Source organism: Podarcis raffonei, chromosome 2 (genome assembly GCF_027172205.1).
Source record: "Podarcis raffonei isolate rPodRaf1 chromosome 2, rPodRaf1.pri, whole genome shotgun sequence".
In the NCBI taxonomy this organism is placed as follows: Eukaryota; Metazoa; Chordata; class Lepidosauria; order Squamata; family Lacertidae; genus Podarcis; species Podarcis raffonei.
The window spans coordinates 124936278-124954332 of record NC_070603.1 but is presented as its reverse complement, the minus strand read 5'-3'; the positions used below and the strand labels follow the sequence as shown (position 1 = coordinate 124954332).

Here is an 18055-nt window from a genome sequence, read left to right as displayed (position 1 = left end):
TCAGAGTGTGAACTTTATTTATAATAAAAGATCGGGTGCCAGCAAGAAAACAGGTTAAATTGATTACAAAATAAAGCAGAGCACTGTAGCTCTGCACCTGGACTAATTACAGCCTACCCACGAACAATATAGTATTCCTAGTGTACTCTTTTCTTTCTCTTTCTTTCTTTGGCGATCACTTGTAGCCGAGTAAGATTGTCTTCCATAAACACGATACTAACAATAAGTCCATCAGTGACTGTGGATGCCAGTTCAGATTTTAAGGTCTGGTGCCACCTCTCTTTGGGAGAACTGGCCTGTGGCTCTTTCTGTACATGGGGATCCAATCAGTTATATCACATTTCCCAGAATGGGGAGACCATTTAATATTGGACTTAGTGGTTAAGCTTTGTCCTCACTGCTTCTCCACCTCTGGGATTCACACCAGTTTCTACTCCATGTGCGGTTCTTGATGTGCAATGAAGTTTCTACTCTGGCTGAAGATCATTCCACATTCCATACATTTAAATGGTTTCTGCCCGGTATGGGTTCCTAGGTGTAAAGTAGGTGCCAGGCCAAACATTAGGCAGAAAGGGGAGACTGCCTTGGGCAATTGAAAGTTGCAGTGCTGGCAATTTCTTCTTTTTCTTAGGGAAAATGAAACCTTACATCATAATGCATTTTCAGGTGCCACAAGATGGTTGTTTCTACACTCTTAATTACTTCCCTGCTTTGGTTCCTCCCTGTGCAGTGAAGTGATGGCTTCAGTCGCTAACGAAGTGCTGTTCACATACCATGTATTTTGTTAGTTTTTCTCTCTGTGTGAATTATCTTGCGTGAAGTTAAGTTTGCTGCTCCCACTGCAGCTGTTTTCACATTCCATTTACTTGAAAGGCTTCTCCCCTGTGTGGGATCCCGGATACAGTCAAGTCATCACTCTCACTGAAGCTCTTTGCACACTCCATGCACTTTAATGGTTTCTCCCCAATGTTGATTCTTTGATGTATGGTAACTGTAGTCCGCTGAATGTTCTTTCCACACTCCATACATTTTAATGGTTTCTCTCCAGAGTGGGTTCTCTGATGTAAAGTAAGTGCGCTCCTACAATTGAAGCTTTTCCCGCACTCTACGCATTTAAATGGTTTCTCCCCAGTGTGGGCTCTCTGATGTATATTAAGTGTAGTCCTTCGACTGAAACTCTTTCCACACTCCATACACTTAAAAGGTTTCTCCCCTGTGTGTATTCTTTGATGTGCAGTAAGGCTTCCACTATGCCTGAAGGACTTTCCACACTCCATGCATTTAAATGGTTTCTCACCAGTGTGGCCTCTTTGATGTACAATAAGTGTACTCCTACGACTGAAGCTCTTTCCACACTCCATGCAATCATATGGTTTCTCCCCTGTGTGGGTTCTTTGATGTAAAGTAAGAGCACTTCTACAACGGAAGTTCTTTCCACACTCCATACATTCTAATGGTTTCTCCCCAGTGTCTGTTTTATGATGTTCTATAAAGCTTCTGTTTTGAAACTCCATACATTTAAAGGGCTTCTCCCTGGTGTGTGTTCTTTGATGTACAGTAAGTGTACTCCGTCGACTGAAACTCTTTCCACACTGCAAACATTTAAATGGTTTCTCCCCAGTGTGCGTTCTTTGATGTACAATAAGTGTAGTACTCCGGCTGAAGCTCTTTCCACACTCCATACACTTATATGGTTTATCCCCAATGTGGGCTTTTTGATGCAAAGTAAGGTAGTAATTGACACTGAAACCTTTTCCACAAACCATACATTTAAATGGTTTCTCTGTTGTGTGGGTTAGTTGATGTGCGGTAAGCCTTCCACTCTGTTTGAAGCTCTTTCCACACTCCATACATTTAAATGGTTTCTCTCCAGTGTGGGCTCTTTGATGTAAAATAAGTGTAGTTCTCCAACGAAAGCTCTTTCCACATTCCATACATTTAAATGGTTTCTCTCCACTGTGCGTTCTTTGATGTAAAGTAAGGTAGTAATTGAAAGTGAAACTCTTTCCACACACCATACATTTAAATGGTTTCTCTGCTGTGTGGGTTCTTTGATGTGCAGTAAGGCTTCCACTTTGGCTGAAGCTCTTTCCGCACTCTGTACATTTAAATGGCTTCTCCCCAGTGTGGGTTCTTTGATGCACAATAAGGATGCTACTTGCACGAAAGCTCTTCCCACACTCCATGCACTTATGCAGTTTTTCCCTAGTGTGGGCTCCCTGATGTAAATTGAGATGATGACTGAGTCCAAAACTCTTTCCGAACACCACAGATTTATGTGGTTTCACCCCTGTGTGTGTTCTTTCATGTGCAGTTAGGTTTCCGCTCTGGCTGAAGCTCTTTCCACACTCCATACATTTAAATGGTTTCTCCCCCGTGTGGGTTCTTAGATGTAAAGTAAGTTTACTCCTACGACTGAAGCTCTTTCCACACTCCATGCATTTAAATGGTTTCTCCTCTGCGTGTTTTTCTTGATGCAAAGTAAGCTGGCAATTGGGGCTTAAACTATTTCCAAACACCATGGATTTAAACGGTTTCTCTTGAGTGTGGGTTCTTTGATGTTTAGTAAGGTTTCCACTCTGGCTGAAGTTCTTTCCACACTCCGTACATTTAAATGGTTTCTCCCCAGTGTGCTTTCTTTGATGTACAATAAGGAAACTACTGGTACAGAAGCTTTTTCCACACTCCATGCATGTATGTGGTTTCTCCCCTGTGTGGGTTCTTTGATGTAAAGTAAGATGGTGATTGAGACTGAAACTCTTCCCACACACCATGCATGTGAACGGTTTCTCCCCTGTGTGGGTTCTTTGATGTGCAGTCAGGTTCCCACTCTGTCTGAAGCTCTTTCCACACTGCATGCATTTAAATGGCTTCTCCCCTGTGTGGGTTTTTCTGTGCTTAATAAGGTTACCAGCACTACTTAACCTCTTTCCACACTCAATGCACTGAAACGCTTTCTCCCCTGTTTGGGTTCTCTGATGTAAACTGAAGCTTTCACTCTGACCGGAGCTCTTTCCACGATCCACACTGCTGCTCCCTGTGCATTCTCCATGTGAATTCAGCTCGACATGGACATCAGTGTCCTGAGGAGTGGAGGATTTCCTTTCCCCATTTTCCAACATGGTTCCTACACGCTTTTGGGATGATCGCTGATTTACGAATTTCTCTTTCGCTGTTTCACACTCCACATTTCCTGATGACCCCACAGATGGCTCTCCATGATTCTCATTCTTCTGCCCATTACCTGTTTTGAGCGAGAAAAAGAAAATGCCATTCAAATCGCAAGACAGAAGCAGAGACCCTCAATACACATTGAACTCAGTTCTTTGCTTATACCTTTCTTCAAGCTTGTCCCCCTCCCTCTCCAGCTGAATCTGAAGTTAATTTCTGAATGTGCTACAATCTCAAGGTCCCTTTCCGCTCCACCTCCCACCTGCTGATCTTTACCTTTCCTTAGAACCCCCATCCAAATGGATCTTTTATTGGAGGTTACCGCCCACACACTTCGGCTGCGCTTTCTGCTTGTGTGGTGGCATCTCCTTGCAGCAGAATATTTCCCCGGAGGCAGATGACAAGAACAGTAAGGTAAAGGTACCCTGACTGTTAGGTCCAGTCACAGACAACTCTGGGGTTGCGGCATTCATCTCGCTTTACTGGCCGAGGGAGCTGGTGTACAGCTTCCGCGTCATGTGGCCAGCATGACTAAGCCACTTCTGGTGAACCAGAGCAGCGCACGGAAATGCCGTTTACCTTCCCGCCAGAACAGTACCTATTTATCTGCACTTTGATGTGCTTTCGAACTGCAAGGTTGGCAGGAGCAGGGACCGAGCAACGGGAGCTCACCCTGTCGCGGGGATTCGAACCGCCGACCTTCTGATTGGTAAGTCCTAGGCTCTGTGGTTTAACCCACAGCGCCACCCACGTCCCTGACAAGAACAGTAGTCATAGTCAAATTCTTCAGTCAAGAGCTTCTATATTGCTTGTTGCACAAGCATTTCAGTTACAAATATATACAAACTATTTACATGCCTACTATATCTCTCCAGCACGGAATAAACAGCGTGTGTCTCTATGTCTGCTTTCCTCATGCAGAATCGCAGCCTCAATTTCCTTCTTTTATTTGCACTAAGCAAGCCAAGAGTGGCACTCCAACACACTAAAGAAAATTCTGGAACCCTCTTTAAAGCCTAAAGGAACTTTTATCTGTTTCTTGAATAATGTTTTCCTAACATCATCTCCTTTCACCCAAGTGATGAACTCTGGTTTGGGAAATACTTTCCAAAAGGCCAGTTAATTCTGAGTACAGTGGTACCTTTGGTTGCGAACGGGATCCGTTCAGGAGCCCCATTCACAACCTGAGCAGAACGTAACCTGCGTCTGTGAGTGTGTGCATGGGTCGCGATTCGCCGCTTCTGCACATGCATGTCTCGTCATTTTGAGCGTCTGCACGAGCGGTGAAACCCAGAAGTAACCCTTTCCGGTACTTCCGGGTCACCGCAAGACGCAACCTGAAAAGATTTAACCCGAAGCATCTTTTACCTGAGGTATGACTGTACAATATGCCCAGACACTCCTAGTGCTACTACTGCCATGGCTCCCTTCCCAAAAGCAGGGAAAGGCAAGATCTTAAATCTCCTGCTGTGGTGATAGCAGAGGGGACACGTGGACCCAGCAGAATCCAACTGACACCCGTGAAGAGGATCTCACTGTACACTGACTTCAATTCAAGGGAACCATAGTGGATATTTTGAACTTGAGGGAATATCTCAGCACATTGGAAGGGAAAACTCAACCTGGAGGACACCTCTGCTCTCTAGAAGAATAGTCCTGCTGGATCAGACCCAAAGTCTTCCAGACATGGTCAATTTTTTGCAGCTTCAGGTGTGCATGTTCATGCTTTGTGGGGGCCAGGGGCAGAAGGGGGTGTAACAACAAATGCAATTGTCACCTTTGGACAGGAGCAGAGTTGCTACATCCTCCTCTCTGTCGTCTATCTAGGCAAGCAGGAAACCCCATCAGATTTCAAGGAAACAAAGCAGCCAGGAAAAAGCACTCAAGGAGGATGTGAAGAAGAACATAAAGGCATTAGGTTCTCCTCCCTCTCTTCCTGGAGCAAAAGGGCCCCCTCCCAACACTGGTACCTGCTGAGGTCTCCCCTTCTTTGGGGTCCTGGAGGAATGGATCTTGTCCTTCTTCCCAACAGGAACTGAGGTCTGATTCTGCCAAGGAAAGAGATATTATTGGCTACTTTGGAGCACAAAACTCTCAGTCATTTCAAATCAATCCGTATCTACGTCGACAAAGGCAAAGAGGAAGGATTGCCATATCCGGATCCTATAAAGACCTGCAACATGTGCAGGAGAGGGCCTTGTGGTCCCCACTGTCACAAGGGGCGTTTGTGTGAATATATGGATGCTTCTTCAGAGAACAAAGCTGCAAATATTGTAGGGTACATCTGCAAAAATGGGGATCCAAGCGGGCTATTATTCTTAAATTATTCCTACTCTGCATGAATAAATGCACAAAAGCTGCTTGACACCTTCAACGTCTAGCAGTCCAGAGGCATAAAAATTCATCCTTACCTAGAGAGGCCACCATCTCATGATTCTCCTCCATGATTTCCTTGTGCAGAGCTCTTTGGCCAGGATCCAGCAAAGCCCACTCCTCCTCCGTGAAATGCACAGCCACCTCCTCAAAGGTCAAGAGGGCCTGGAAGGTCACCAGATCCTGGAAGAAGAAGCCAAGACAACTTCTCTTAGATCCCCCTCATCCCTGTCTGTTTGGTTTCTTGGCTCTCGGTTGCTTTTGGTGGCCCTGGACAGGATAAAGCAACTAGCAAATTCAATCGTTAATCATAAATAATACCCAACCAACTCCTACCTGCCCTTCCTCCCCGATGCTGTTTCCTTACCTGAGGGAGCTGCCTGGCACCTTTTCCCACTGCACCTGTAAGAAGAGATGGTCCAGATGGTGTCTCTGTGGCCATCAGGCTGCCTGTCGGAGAGAAGGAGAATGAGGAGGCCTGAAGGGAACACTTCAAAACAGGAAGCAGCTCTCTAGAGAAGCCATCCCTGGCCCTGCAGGGGAGAGACACGGAATGGGAACAATGCCATCCTTTATACAGGAACTTTCTAATACTATAAGCTACCTAATCGGACTTCACAGAAAGCATTATGGTCCGTACCTCTGCAGTACTCACTTAACAACAACAACAACAATAATAATTTATTATTTATGCCCCGCCCATCCGGCTGAGTTTCCCCAGCCACTCTGGGCGGCTCCCAATCGAGTGTTAAAAACAATACAGCATTAAATATTAAAAACTTCCCTAAACAGGGCTGCCTTCAGATGTCTTTTAAAGATAGGATAGCTGCTTATTTCCTTGACATCTGCTGGGAGGGCGTTCCACAGGGCAGGCGCCACTACCCTAAAGGCCCTCTGTCTGGTTCCCTGTAACCTCAATTCTCGCAACGAGGGAACCACCAGAAGGCCCTCGGCGCTGGATCTCAGTGTCCAGGCTGAACGATGGGGGTGGAGACGCTCCTGCTGGTATACAGGACCGAGGCCGTTTAGGGTTTTAAAGGTCAGCACCAACACTTTGAATTGTGCTTGGAAACATACTGGGAGCCAATGCAGATCTTTCAAGACTGGAGTTATGTGGTCTTGGCGGCCGCACCCAGTCACCAGTCTAGCTGCTGCATTCTGGATTAATTGCAGTTTCTGGGTCACCTTCAAAGGTAGCCCCATGGAGAGCGCATTGCAGTAATCCAAGCGGGAGATAACTAGAGCATGCACCACATGCATGAGACAGTCCACAGGCAGGTAGGGTCCTAGCCTGCGTACCAGGTGGAGCTGGTAGACTGCTGCCCTGGACACAGAATGAACCTGCACCTCCATGGACAGCTGTAAGTCCAGAATGACTCCCAGGTTGCGCATCTGGTCCTTCAGGGGTACAGTTACCCCATTCAGGACCATGGAGTCCCCCACACCCGCCCACCCCGTCCCCCAAAAACAGTACTTCTGTCTTGTCAGGATTCAACCTCAATCTGTTAGCCGCCATCCATCCTCCAACCGCCTCCAGACACTCACACAGGACCTTCACCGCCTTCACTGGTTCTGATTTGAAAGAGAGGTAGAGCTGGGTGGACACTTATTGCTTGCTCCAAAACAGCCATCCAGGATACCCCCTTTCTGACCTTTTAACACATTTATATATATAAAAAGGCCCTAAAATATTGACAAGACTCCCTGGTTGGAAGAAAGCTGACATCTGGAGGGCATCTCCATCTCAGCTCAAACATGAAATGTAGTTTGTGGGGCAGAGATAGGAAGATTAGTGACTTATGGCCCTCCAGGACTTCCTCAATAATAATAATAATAAATTTTATTTATACCCCGCCCTCCCCGGCCAAAGCCGGGCTCAGGGCAGCTAACACCAATAAAATAAAATCACAGTAAAAACATAATAGGGGGGAAAGAGAGGGAGAAAAAAGAAAAACCAATTTAAAATACAAGTTAAAATGCAATTTAAAACGCAGCCTCCTTATAAAATAGCTGATAAATCAAGATCATAAGGGGAGGGAAACATAAGGGTTAGACCGAGTCCAAACCAAAGGCCAGGCGGAACAGCGCTGTCTTGCAGGCCCTGCGGAAATATGTCAAGTCCCGTAGGGCCCTAGTCTCTTGTGACAGAGCATTCCACCACATTGGGGACAGTGCTGAAAAGGCCCTGGCCCTAGTTGAGACCAATCTAACTTCCTTGAGGCTCGGCACCTCCAAAGTGTTGTTATTTGTGGACCTTAAGGTCCTCTGCGGGGCATACCAGGAGAGGCGGTCCCATAGGTACGTGGGTACTAGGCTGCATAGCGCTTTAAAGGTCAAAACCAGCACCTTAAACCTGACCCTGTACTCCACCGGGAGCCAGTGCAGTCTAAGAGCGTCGGTGTGTGTGAACTGTTTAATATTCCAACACAGTGAGGTGGAACAGGGTGAGAAATAACTGGGGGGGGGGTCAAAATAGGCTGCAGGGCATCCCTCCTGAACACAGTTTCAAACCCGCCTCTATCTTTATGGAGCACATAGAAAATAATAGCAAGATTGAAATTATACACACAAGGCAAAAATGCAAACATTTCCAAGCTATCTCTCTCTCACATACCCAGAGATGTCCAAGATTGAGGAATGATATACAGAGAGGAGAGAGAGAAGGGAAAGAGGGAACTGAGGGTGCAAGCCAGTGAAAAGTGCCCTTTCTTCTAGTGACCAAAGGAGGGGACCCTTGGAAGCAGGCAATTGGCAGTAATAACAACAGAAAACCTTGCCATTCATGGAGAGGAAGTTCCGCAAATGTTTCAAGAGTGGCACACCAAGTCCTCCAACCTTTATCCTTACAACAAGAGCAGTGCAGCACCCCCTCCCCATTTGCCTCCCCCCTCAACGCCCCCTCCAAAAGTATCATTGATTCCTTTTGGCTCCTTACCACATCAGCCTCTTTCTTGCTAAGGAAGCTCCCAAAGCTAATAATAATAATAATAATAATAATAATAATAATAATAATAATACAGTGGTGCCCCGCAAGACGAATGCCTCGCAAGACGAAGAACCCGCTAGACGAAAGGGTTTTCCGTTTTTGAGTTGCTTAGCAAGACGAAAACGTCTTGCGAGTCTTGCGATTATTTTTCGCTCCCCCCCCCTTTTTCTAACCCGCTAATAGCCTTTTAGCCGCTAAGCCGCTAAGCCTTTAATAGCCGCTAAACCGCTAATAGCGCTAATCCGCTAATAGGGTTGCTTCGCAAGACGAAAAAACCGCTAGACGAAGAGACTCGCGGAACGGATTATTTTCGTCTTGCGAGGCACCACTGTAATAATAATAATAAATGCACTCTACGTGGGGCTACCTTTGAAAGTGACTTGGAAACTGCAATTCATCCAGAATGTGGCAGCTAGACTGGTGACTGGGAGTGGCCGCCAAGACCACATAACACCGGTCCTGAAAGACCTACATTGGCTCCTAGTACGTTTCCAAGCACAATTCAAAGTGTTGGTGCTGACCTTGAAAGCCCTAAATGGCCTCGGTCCTGTATACCTGAAGGAGCGTCTCCATCTCCATCGTTCAGCCCGGATACTGAGATCCAGCACCGTGGGCCTTCTGGCTGTTCCCTCGCTGCGAGAATTGAAGTTACAGGGAACCAGGCAGAGTGCCTTCTCGGTAGTGGCGCCTGCCCTGTGGAACGCCCTCCCAGCAGATGCAATAAACAACTACAGTGGTACTTCAGGTTACATACGCTTCAGGCTACATACGCTTCAGGATACAGACTCCGCTAACCCAGAAATAGTACCTCAGGTTAAGAACTTTGCTTCAGGATGAGAACAGAAATTGCGCAACAGCGGCGCGGCTGCAGCGGGAGGCCCCATTAGCTAAAGTGGTGCTTCAGGTGAAGAACAGTTTCAGGTTAAGAACGGACCTCCAGAACGAATTAAGTTCTTAACCCGAGGTACCACTGTATTTTACTTTTAAAAGACAACTGAACTGTTTAGGGAAGTTTTTGATGTCTGACGCTGTGTTGTTTTTAATATTTGGTTGGAAGTCGCCCAGAGTGGCTGGGGAAACCCAGCCAGATGGGCGGGATATACCGGTGTGTATACACACACACACACACACACATATATATAACAAATATAATGTAATATAATGTAATATAATAACATAACATAATATAACATATATTTATATGCCATTCCTGTCAAGATGTTTCCACTGTACAACAGCACCCTCCCTGCCCCCCCATCCTTCCCCCCCCCCCGCAGCCTGGAAGGAGCAGTGGCTGAAGGAAGGAAAGGGTCATCGGGTGACGAGGGGGTGGCAGGAGGTAGGGGGGCTGTAAGACAAAGCCGGAGCATCGCTAGCCAGGCTGCGGGGCTGCAATCCCTCCGAGTTCAGCAGGATTTGCATAATTCTGAGCAAGAATGCGCGGGGGTCCGAACCCGCTGCTCAGTGTGCAAAGATGCACAAAACATCGTAGGAAGAAACCCCGAATGAAATATTTGCGGTCGATTATGTTATATATAATAATAATATTTAATGCAAGTTGGTCATTGTGGGAGGGGGAGCAGCTGTCACCTGGCGACTGCTCCGCGTCCCAGTCAGATTGCACCAAAATGTCTTCGCCTGCTTCCAAGGACGCAGATCTTGCAAAAGGCAAGCCCGGAGGGAAAGGGTGGGGGAGCCAATTCCCTGCTTTCCTCTGATTCCCCACGCCCCCCCCATAAAAACCTTTCCCTCCTCCTCCTCCCCCCCCCCCAGCTGCGCTGTTTGCAGATGCAAATCCTACCCACACCTCTTACTCCTCCTCCTCTTCACGGCTGCTTCTCTTCCGGGGATATGGTCGGAGACCCCTCCCAGACTGCCCCCCCACTCCAAAACATCCTGCCTCTCTAGGAAGCGGAGCTCGTTGGCCCAGATGGAGGGGTTGGGTGGCAGGAGGTTCCCTCTCTTCTCCCTGCAAGCAGAAATTCCCTTCCCTGCTGCAAACAAGCTCTGTAATTCCATTTATTTTGCAAGAAGGTGCAAGGTTCAATCTCCGGCAGCGGCAGTAATTTACGACAACCCTAAAGGGTAACCCAGTGTTGTTATAATGCACACTTTCTTTTAAAAAGGGGGGGTGTATGAAGTTGTATGGAGAGGCGCAGAACAGCTGCTTTGCATGCAGAAGGTCTCAGATTCAATGCTTTGCATGCAAAAGGAGACACGAGGTTCAGTCCTCGACAGGGAAAGAACCCCGCCCCCCCGCGCGCCCCTTTGAAAAAAAACTCTGATGGATGAAGGTTGTACAGCTTTACTCCCCTCCCCTATGCATATTTTGCACAAGCCTGACTCGCACCAGGATCCTGAAATGCAGGCGGGGGCTGCTCTGCCACTATAGTTCTATGGGCCCGCGCGTTCAAAGGGGAACCCGAAGTGTTGCTACTCAATGTGTCGGAAGTTTCAAGACAAAGACAATAGGAGTCCCTCCAGAGGCGGGAGGTTTTAGAAAAGGGAGGAGGGGTGTGTCGGTGGAGGAAAACGCCCCCCCTTTTTATTGCAGGAATGGAAACTGGATTAACGATTTAGGGAGGCAAGCGGCAGGAGAGGACAAAGAGGTAAAGACGCAGGGGTGCTGAGAGGGGGAGAGGGAAAGAAGACCCCCCACACACACACACAAGAGCCGTTCCTGGGACCCATCGGCAGGGGCCCAGATCCATGCATCCCAGCTGCAAAGTGGGGACTCAACACCTGCAAGGTTTGCATTGCATTTGAAGCCCCCCAACCCCCACCCATAAGAGATCACCCCCACTTTCAAATTCACTATGGGGTTTGCAGGGCGGTGTGGGGTGCACGACGTCTTCCTGCAGAGGAAACCCCCGCAGGGATTCCATTGCACAATCTCTTTTGAGGACTAAGGGATGCTCAGCTGAGCGGCTGAGGTCCGAGCCGAGGTCCCAAACCTGGCAGGAGATCCCCAGGGACTCCGCGCGTGTTGCGCCTTGTCGGGTCCTTTTGGCAGGAGAGGTGGCGAGAAGGGAGCCCATGCAAGGCTTAAAGGAAGCGAGGGAGACCAGGAGAGAGACCCCCCTCCCTTCTCCACCCTCCCCCCCCCGTTTTGCGAGGCCCCTCCGGATGGAGAGTTTTACGTGCTGTTCGGGGCGCAGGGCGAGGGGTGAGCTGCGCCAAGGGTGCTTCGGGGACGGAGAGAGGAGGGCAGAGGAGTTTGGGGGGCTGAGAGAGCCACGGAAGCATGGGGGGGAGCCAAGCCCAGCATTGCCAGTACAGTGGTACCTTGGGTTACATATGCTTCAAGTTACATACGCTTCAGGTTACAGACTCCGCTAACCCAGAAATATTGCTTCACGTTAAGAACTTTGTTTCAGGATGAGAACAGAAATTGTGCTGCGGCGGCACGGCAGCAGCAGGAGGCCCCATTAGCTAAAGTGGTGCTTCAGGTTAAGAACAGTTTCAGGTTAAGTACAGACCTCCGGAACGAATTAAGTACTTAACCTGAGGTACCACTGTAGGTGGAACTGCATTTTTGGGAGCAGAATTTCCTTTGTTCTTGCATTTGCTCCCGATCCCCACCCCCCACCCACTCATCCACCAATTGCATTTTTCCTTTCTGTGACAGGGAGACCATTGAACCAAGAGCTGAGGGTTACAAGCACATTAATGCTCAGGGGCCTCCTGTCCCACCCCCTTTCTCTTACTCTTCCGCCCTTACCTGGGTTTTCTTCTCTTCTTTACCTGGACTACCTTACAGGGACCTTTAGGAAGTTCTCCACAGTAACTGTGGGGCCACTGAGTTCCTTTATCCTAAGAAGTTGTCTTTATTTTTCTTCCTGTTCTGTTGTTTATTTCTTGCTATACAGTTACCTGCTTAAGCACAAATTGAGCTGGCGAGAGGGTCGTCTTGCCCATCTCAAAAGTTTGACTTCCTACTAGGGAAGAGGGGGGTGTTGAAAACCCACACAGGACCCCCTTCCTCCCTGCAGAAAAGTAACCTATCACGGTAAGTAGCAATGTTCACTTTCCCTTGCACGATTGATCATTGATGCTGTTGAGCACCAATCCAAAAATATGGGTGGAGGGTGCTATGGAAATGCTTTTGGATTTATATACCATTTATATACAGTGGTACCTCTGGTTAAGAGCTTAATTTGTTCTGGAGGTCTGTTCTTAACCTGAAACTGTTCTTAACCTGAGGTACCACTTTAGCTAATGGGGCCTCCCGCTGCTGCCGTGCCGCCAGAGCACAATTTCTGTTCTCATCTTGAAGCAAATTTCTTAACCCAAGGTACTGTTTCTGGGTTAGTGAAGTCTGTAACCTGAAGCATCTGTAACCCGAGGTACCACTGTATTGAAAGCTTCTATATTATTTCTTGGTTTTGGTAGAGTTTGTTACAAGCTGCTATACAATCCATCTGCATCAAAAGATAATACAGTGGTACCTTGGGTTACATACGCTTCAGGTTACAGACTGAAGAAACCCACCAGCAGGGCCTGAGTGCAAAAGCTCCCTCCCCTCTTGCGATTCCCATATCCTGGGATTCAGATGAATAATACCTCTGAAGGTGGATGGAGAAGATTGCTAGTAGCTGGGAACTGAAGGACTGTTACTGACGAGCAGCCTCAGGAAACAAATGGTGCAGGATTTGGTAATTTGTACGGTTTGTTGGAAAGTATCAGGAAGATGTTACAGATCATGGAGGAAGGAGGAAACAGAATACAGATATTTAGCATGTTCGGCGAAGAGGAAAGATGGAGAAAGTGCAACCCTCCAGATCTTGCTGCACTACAACTCCCGTCTCCCCTGGCCATTGGCACTTGGAGTCCAACCACATCTGGCGGGCCAGAGGTGCTGCATCTCACCATAGAAGGTTCCTCTTGGTGACTGTTCAGTGTTACTTGAGAGTTGTAGGCAGAACTGAATACCAAGGGTTCTTGAGACAGTTTTCAGCGATTATTATAGATATCATACCCTACAAAATCTAAATTGCCCACACTAAATTAACGTTTGGATTATATCCCAAAAGATGTCTGGCTTATATTCTAGAAGATGTCCTGGCGATACTCCAGAAGTGAGCGTAGCAGACGTTCTGAAGCACAGCCCAGGCTAAGAAATGATACCAGGGGGAAATGATCCTGGTTTGAAGATTGATTTATTCTTTACACACAAGTTTTAAATCTCTTTTAGTGGAAACATCTCTTGTTTGAACCTCCTCCCTCTAAAATAGCATTCATTCATTTCATCCTTACAAGTGATCTTTAATATTAACTGTTTTCAGTGCCACACATATTCCCTGTTGGAGCAAAGGTGGTACGTCTGGGAGACCTTGGCCCCCAACCTAAAGGAGGAAGGATAATGAGAGGGTCCTGGACAGGGAATTTCCACTAAGATATTCCTATATTACAATACGGGCAGAAGGTCAGGCAGAACTAACTCGTCTTCCTCAGGGAGACATAGAGAGGAGAGGATCTAGGAGATGTTAAAATAAGAAAAGGCGCTAATTGGGCTTACTGTGTGTTAACTTCTCTTATTCTCTTCCTTGAAACACTAACAAGATTTTCTTTCCACCCCACTCCCAGAAAGCCAACAGAGAAGGCATTCAGAATTCTGAGGGGCCACCTGCAATTTCATTGGGAAAAACAAATAAAATGTTTAGATGAAGAAAATATTTAGACATGTGGAATGCGCTTCAGTCAGTCTGCACGGTTATCACATCAATGAACTCATACAGTGGAGAAACCATTTAAAGGCATGGAGTGCGGAAAGAGCTTAAGTGGTAATGGAACTCTTGCAAAATGTCAAACTCAAACTGAGAAGAAACCATTTCAATGTATGGAGTGTGGAAAGATCTTCAATCATAGTTCGCACCTTACTGTACATCGTCGAACTCACACGGGTGAGAAACCATATAAATGTTCAGAGTGTGGAAAGAGCTTCAGTAATAATGGAGCCTGCAAAAAACACCAACGAATTCACACAGGGGAGAAACCATATAAATGTTTGGAGTGTGGAAGGTCCTTCAATAATAGTGGAAACCTTACTGTACATCAACGAATTCACACAGGGGAGAAACCATTTAAATGCACACAGTGTGGAAAATGCTTCAGTTGTAGTGGAAAACTTACTTTACATCAACGAACTCATACAGGAGAGAAACCATTTAAATGCACACAGTGTGAAAAGTGCTTCACTAATAGTGGAAGTCTTAATTCACATATCCAAACTCACACAGGAGAAAAGACATTTGTATGTATGGAGTGTGGAAAGGCCTTCTGTCATAGTGGATCTCTTATAACACATCAGCGAACACACACAGGAGAAAAACCATTTACATGTATGGAATGTGGGAAAGGCTTCATTCATAGTGGAAATCTTAATTTACATCTACGGTCTCACACAGGGGAGAAACCATTTAAATGTACAGAGTGTGGAAAGAGCTTCAGTCAAAGTGCACATTTTAGAATACATCAAGTAACCCACACAGGAGAGAAACCATTTAAATGTACGGAGTGTGGAAAGAGCTTCAGTTATAGTGGAAATCTCGATATACATCTACGAACTCATACAGGGGAGAAACCATTTAAATGTATGGAATGTGGAAAGAGCTTCACTCAAAGTGGACATTTTAGAATACATCAACAAAGCCACACAGGGGAGAAACCATTTAAATGTATGGAGTGTGGAAGGAGCTTCAGTGATAAAGGAAGTCTTACAAAACACCAACAAACTCACACAGGGGAGAAAACTTAAAAATGTTTGGAGTGTGGGAAGTGCTTTAGTGAGTGGCGCTCTTACAAAACATTGTCAGACTCACACAGGAGATAAACCATTTAAATGTATGGAGTGTGGAAAGAGCTTCACTAAGAGTGGAAGCCTTGCAAACCATCAACAAACTCACAGAGGAGAAACCGTTTAAATGGAGTGATGAAAGCACTTCAGTTATAACTGAATGCTTACGAAACACCCCCTGCCCTCTCATGCGGGAAAAACATTCTAGTTGTATGGAGTGTGGAGAGTATTACCCTCAGAGTTCGCTCTTCCCATGACATCACGGACTCCTATAGGGGGAAATTGATGGTGTATTTGATGTATTTGGTGTTTCCATGTAAAGCTATACATATATGTGTTAAAATAATGAAAGTAATGTCTCACAACAATAAGTTTAATAATATGTAATGTACTGTTAGATAGTGGGGGGAGTGTGAATCTGCTGATGTGAATGATGGTGGGCTGAGGAAAGAGACAGGGAGAGGAAGGAAGGAAGGAAGGGGAGAGAGAGACATAACATTAAGATTGCATTTTGGGAAAGATTATGGAAAACAGATCTGAAATTCATGGCATGTTGACGCTGAAAGAAAATTATATGAGAATGATGTACCTGTGGTATTTAATTCCTAGTAAGCTACCAAAAGGGATGCGGGTGGCGCTGTGGGTAAAACCTCAGCGCCTAGGACTTGCCGATCTCATGGTCGGCGGTTCGAATCCCCGCAGCGGGTTGCGCTCCCGTCTTTCAGTCCCAGCGCCTGCCAACCTAGCAGTTTGAAAGTACCTCCGGGTGCAAGTAGATAAATAGGGACCGCTTACCAGCGGGAAGGTAAACGGCATTCCGTGTGCTGCGCTGGCTCGCCAGATGCAGCTTGTCACACTGGCCACGTGACCCGGAAGTGTCTGCGGACAGCGCTGGCTCCCAGCCTCTAGAGTGAGATGAGTGCACAACCCAGTCTGGCAAGACTGGCCCGTACGGGCAGGGGTACCTTTACCTTTAAGCTACCAAAAAGGGATGTGGGTGGCACTGTGGTCTAAACCACAGAGCCTAGGGCTTGCCAATCAGAAGGTTGGTAGTTCAAATTCCCGCGATGGGGTGAGCTTCCGTTGCTCGGTCGCAGCTCCTGCCAACCTAGCAGTTCAAAAGCACGTCAAGTAGATAAAGAGGTATCACTCTGGCAGGAAGGTAAAAGGCGTTTCCGTGCGCTGCTCTGGTTCACCAGAAGCAGCTTAGTCATGCTGGCCTTATAACCTGGAAGCTGTACGCTGGCTCCCTCAGCCAGTAAGATGAGCGCCACAATGCCAGAGTTGTCCGCGACTGGACCTAATGGTCAGGGGTCCCTTTACCTTTATGCTACCAAAAATGTATAGAACAAGTACAAATAGGTGCTGGGAGTGTAAATAAGAAAGGTACCTTTTATCATATGTGGTGGTTGTGTAAGGTAATAAAGTCTTTCTGAAAACAAAACTCCAAGGTGGTTGTCACCAATGGAAGCAAAGGCTCTGAGAAGACTCAATATGGAGGCCAAATGGCCGAAATATTGGGAAATTTTGGAACAAGAGGGAGACAAATTGAAATTGCAAAGCTTTGAGAAACTAAAAGACAAAGTGCGATACTGGCTTCATTATTATCAAATAAGAGAGGCCTTTAATTTGGATAAAAAAATTGGCTTCCAGGTGGAGAAATCAAAATTGGAAACAGAACTGTTAGAGCCCAAATTTCAAGAATGTATAACTCGCTGTTAAAATGGAATACACAGGATGAAACGGTTAAATCTGTTATGATTAAATGGGCACAAGATACTGGACATAACATTATGTTTACTGACTGGGAACAGTTGTGGACCACGGGCATGAAATTTACAGCATGCAATGCCCTAAGAAAAAATATTATGAAAATGATATACAGGTGGTACATGACACCAGTCAAGCTTGCAAAAATCTATCATTTGCCCGATAATAAGTGTTGGAAATGTAAGGAAACTGAAGGTACATTCTTTCACCTTTGGTGGACGTGCCCAAGGATTAAGGCTTTCTGGGAAATGATATATAATGAAATGGAAAAGGTACTTAGGTACACTTTTTTGAAGAAACCAGAGGCCTTTCTCCTGGGCATAGTCGGCCAATTGGTGCCAAAGAAGGATAGAACTTTCTTTATGTATGCGACAACAGCAGCAAGAATACTTATTGCAAAGTATTGGAAGTCACAAGATCTACCCACCCGGGAAGAATGGCAGATGAAGGTGATGGACTATATGGAACTGGCTGAAATGACTGGCAGAATCCGAGACCTGGGAGAAGAGTTGGTGGAAGAAGATTGGAAGAAATTTAAGGACTATTTGCAGAAATATTGTAAAATTAATGAATGTTAAATTGATGTTGGATTGAAAATAAGAGGTGTTAGCAACAAAGTTAAAAAGATTATAAAAAAATAGATTGACAAAGGTTGAAAATATTTAATTATAATATGTCAAGATATAGAGTTCAGATAAATGAAAGAGGCTAAGGATTTGCTGAATTGATTATGTAAATGGGAATACAAAAAGGGGAGGCGGGTGGAAGTCAAGGAAACTAGCAAATGAAACAAAAGACATAAAAATGGAGTCGTTTTTAAAATTTCTTTTTCTCTTAATTATGTGTTTTTACTTTTTTGATTATTGTACTTTTCTTTTTTGTATTTTTCTTTTTATTTTACTTTGTAAACTTTTGTCTATTTTTTGTAAAATCTCAATAAATATCTTATAAAAAAAAAG

General features: G+C 45.9%; 2 protein-coding genes across 5 annotated transcripts; one reads left to right on the top strand and one right to left on the bottom strand.

Annotated features, from left to right (window-relative positions):
* Window positions 1-10267, bottom strand: LOC128409327 (zinc finger protein 493-like). Its single transcript, XM_053379671.1, has 5 exons — window positions 10121-10267; window positions 5912-5994; window positions 5583-5727; window positions 5142-5219; window positions 1-3244 (listed from the first exon to the last, which is right to left on the bottom strand). Exons 2-5 carry the CDS (start codon window positions 5984-5986, stop codon window positions 852-854), a joined length of 2691 nt encoding a protein of 896 aa, XP_053235646.1. The 5' UTR covers window positions 5987-5994; window positions 10121-10267; the 3' UTR covers window positions 1-851.
* Window positions 10268-10841: 574 nt separating this feature from the next.
* Window positions 10842-16755, top strand: LOC128409458 (gastrula zinc finger protein XlCGF17.1-like). Of its 4 annotated transcripts, none has more exons than XM_053379967.1 (3): window positions 10842-11139; window positions 12400-12539; window positions 14117-16755. In XM_053379967.1, exon 3 carries the CDS (start codon window positions 14289-14291, stop codon window positions 15285-15287), a length of 999 nt encoding a protein of 332 aa, XP_053235942.1. In that variant the 5' UTR covers window positions 10842-11139; window positions 12400-12539; window positions 14117-14288; the 3' UTR covers window positions 15288-16755. The 4 variants fall into 4 exon arrangements, with proteins under 4 accessions (XP_053235942.1, XP_053235944.1, XP_053235943.1 ...); XM_053379968.1 differs by lacking the exon at window positions 10842-11139 and adding an exon at window positions 11177-11279; XM_053379969.1 differs by lacking the exon at window positions 12400-12539.
* The last annotated feature ends 1300 nt before the right edge of the window (window positions 16756-18055 follow it).

Excerpts from the sequence above, each read along its gene's own strand:
- LOC128409327 (XM_053379671.1), bottom strand. The coding sequence starts at position 5,986 with ATGGCCACAGAGACACCATCTGGACCATCTCTTCTTACAGGTGCAGTG. Across the intron at positions 5,728-5,911 it reads GTGCCAGGCAGCTCCCTCAG|GATCTGGTGACCTTCCAGGC; the intron begins GTAAGGAAACAG and ends TTCTTCTTCCAG. Across the intron at positions 5,220-5,582 it reads TGAGATGGTGGCCTCTCTAG|AATCAGACCTCAGTTCCTGT; the intron begins GTAAGGATGAAT and ends TTTCCTTGGCAG.
- LOC128409458 (XM_053379969.1), top strand. The coding sequence starts at position 14,289 with ATGGAGTGCGGAAAGAGCTTAAGTGGTAATGGAACTCTTGCAAAATGT.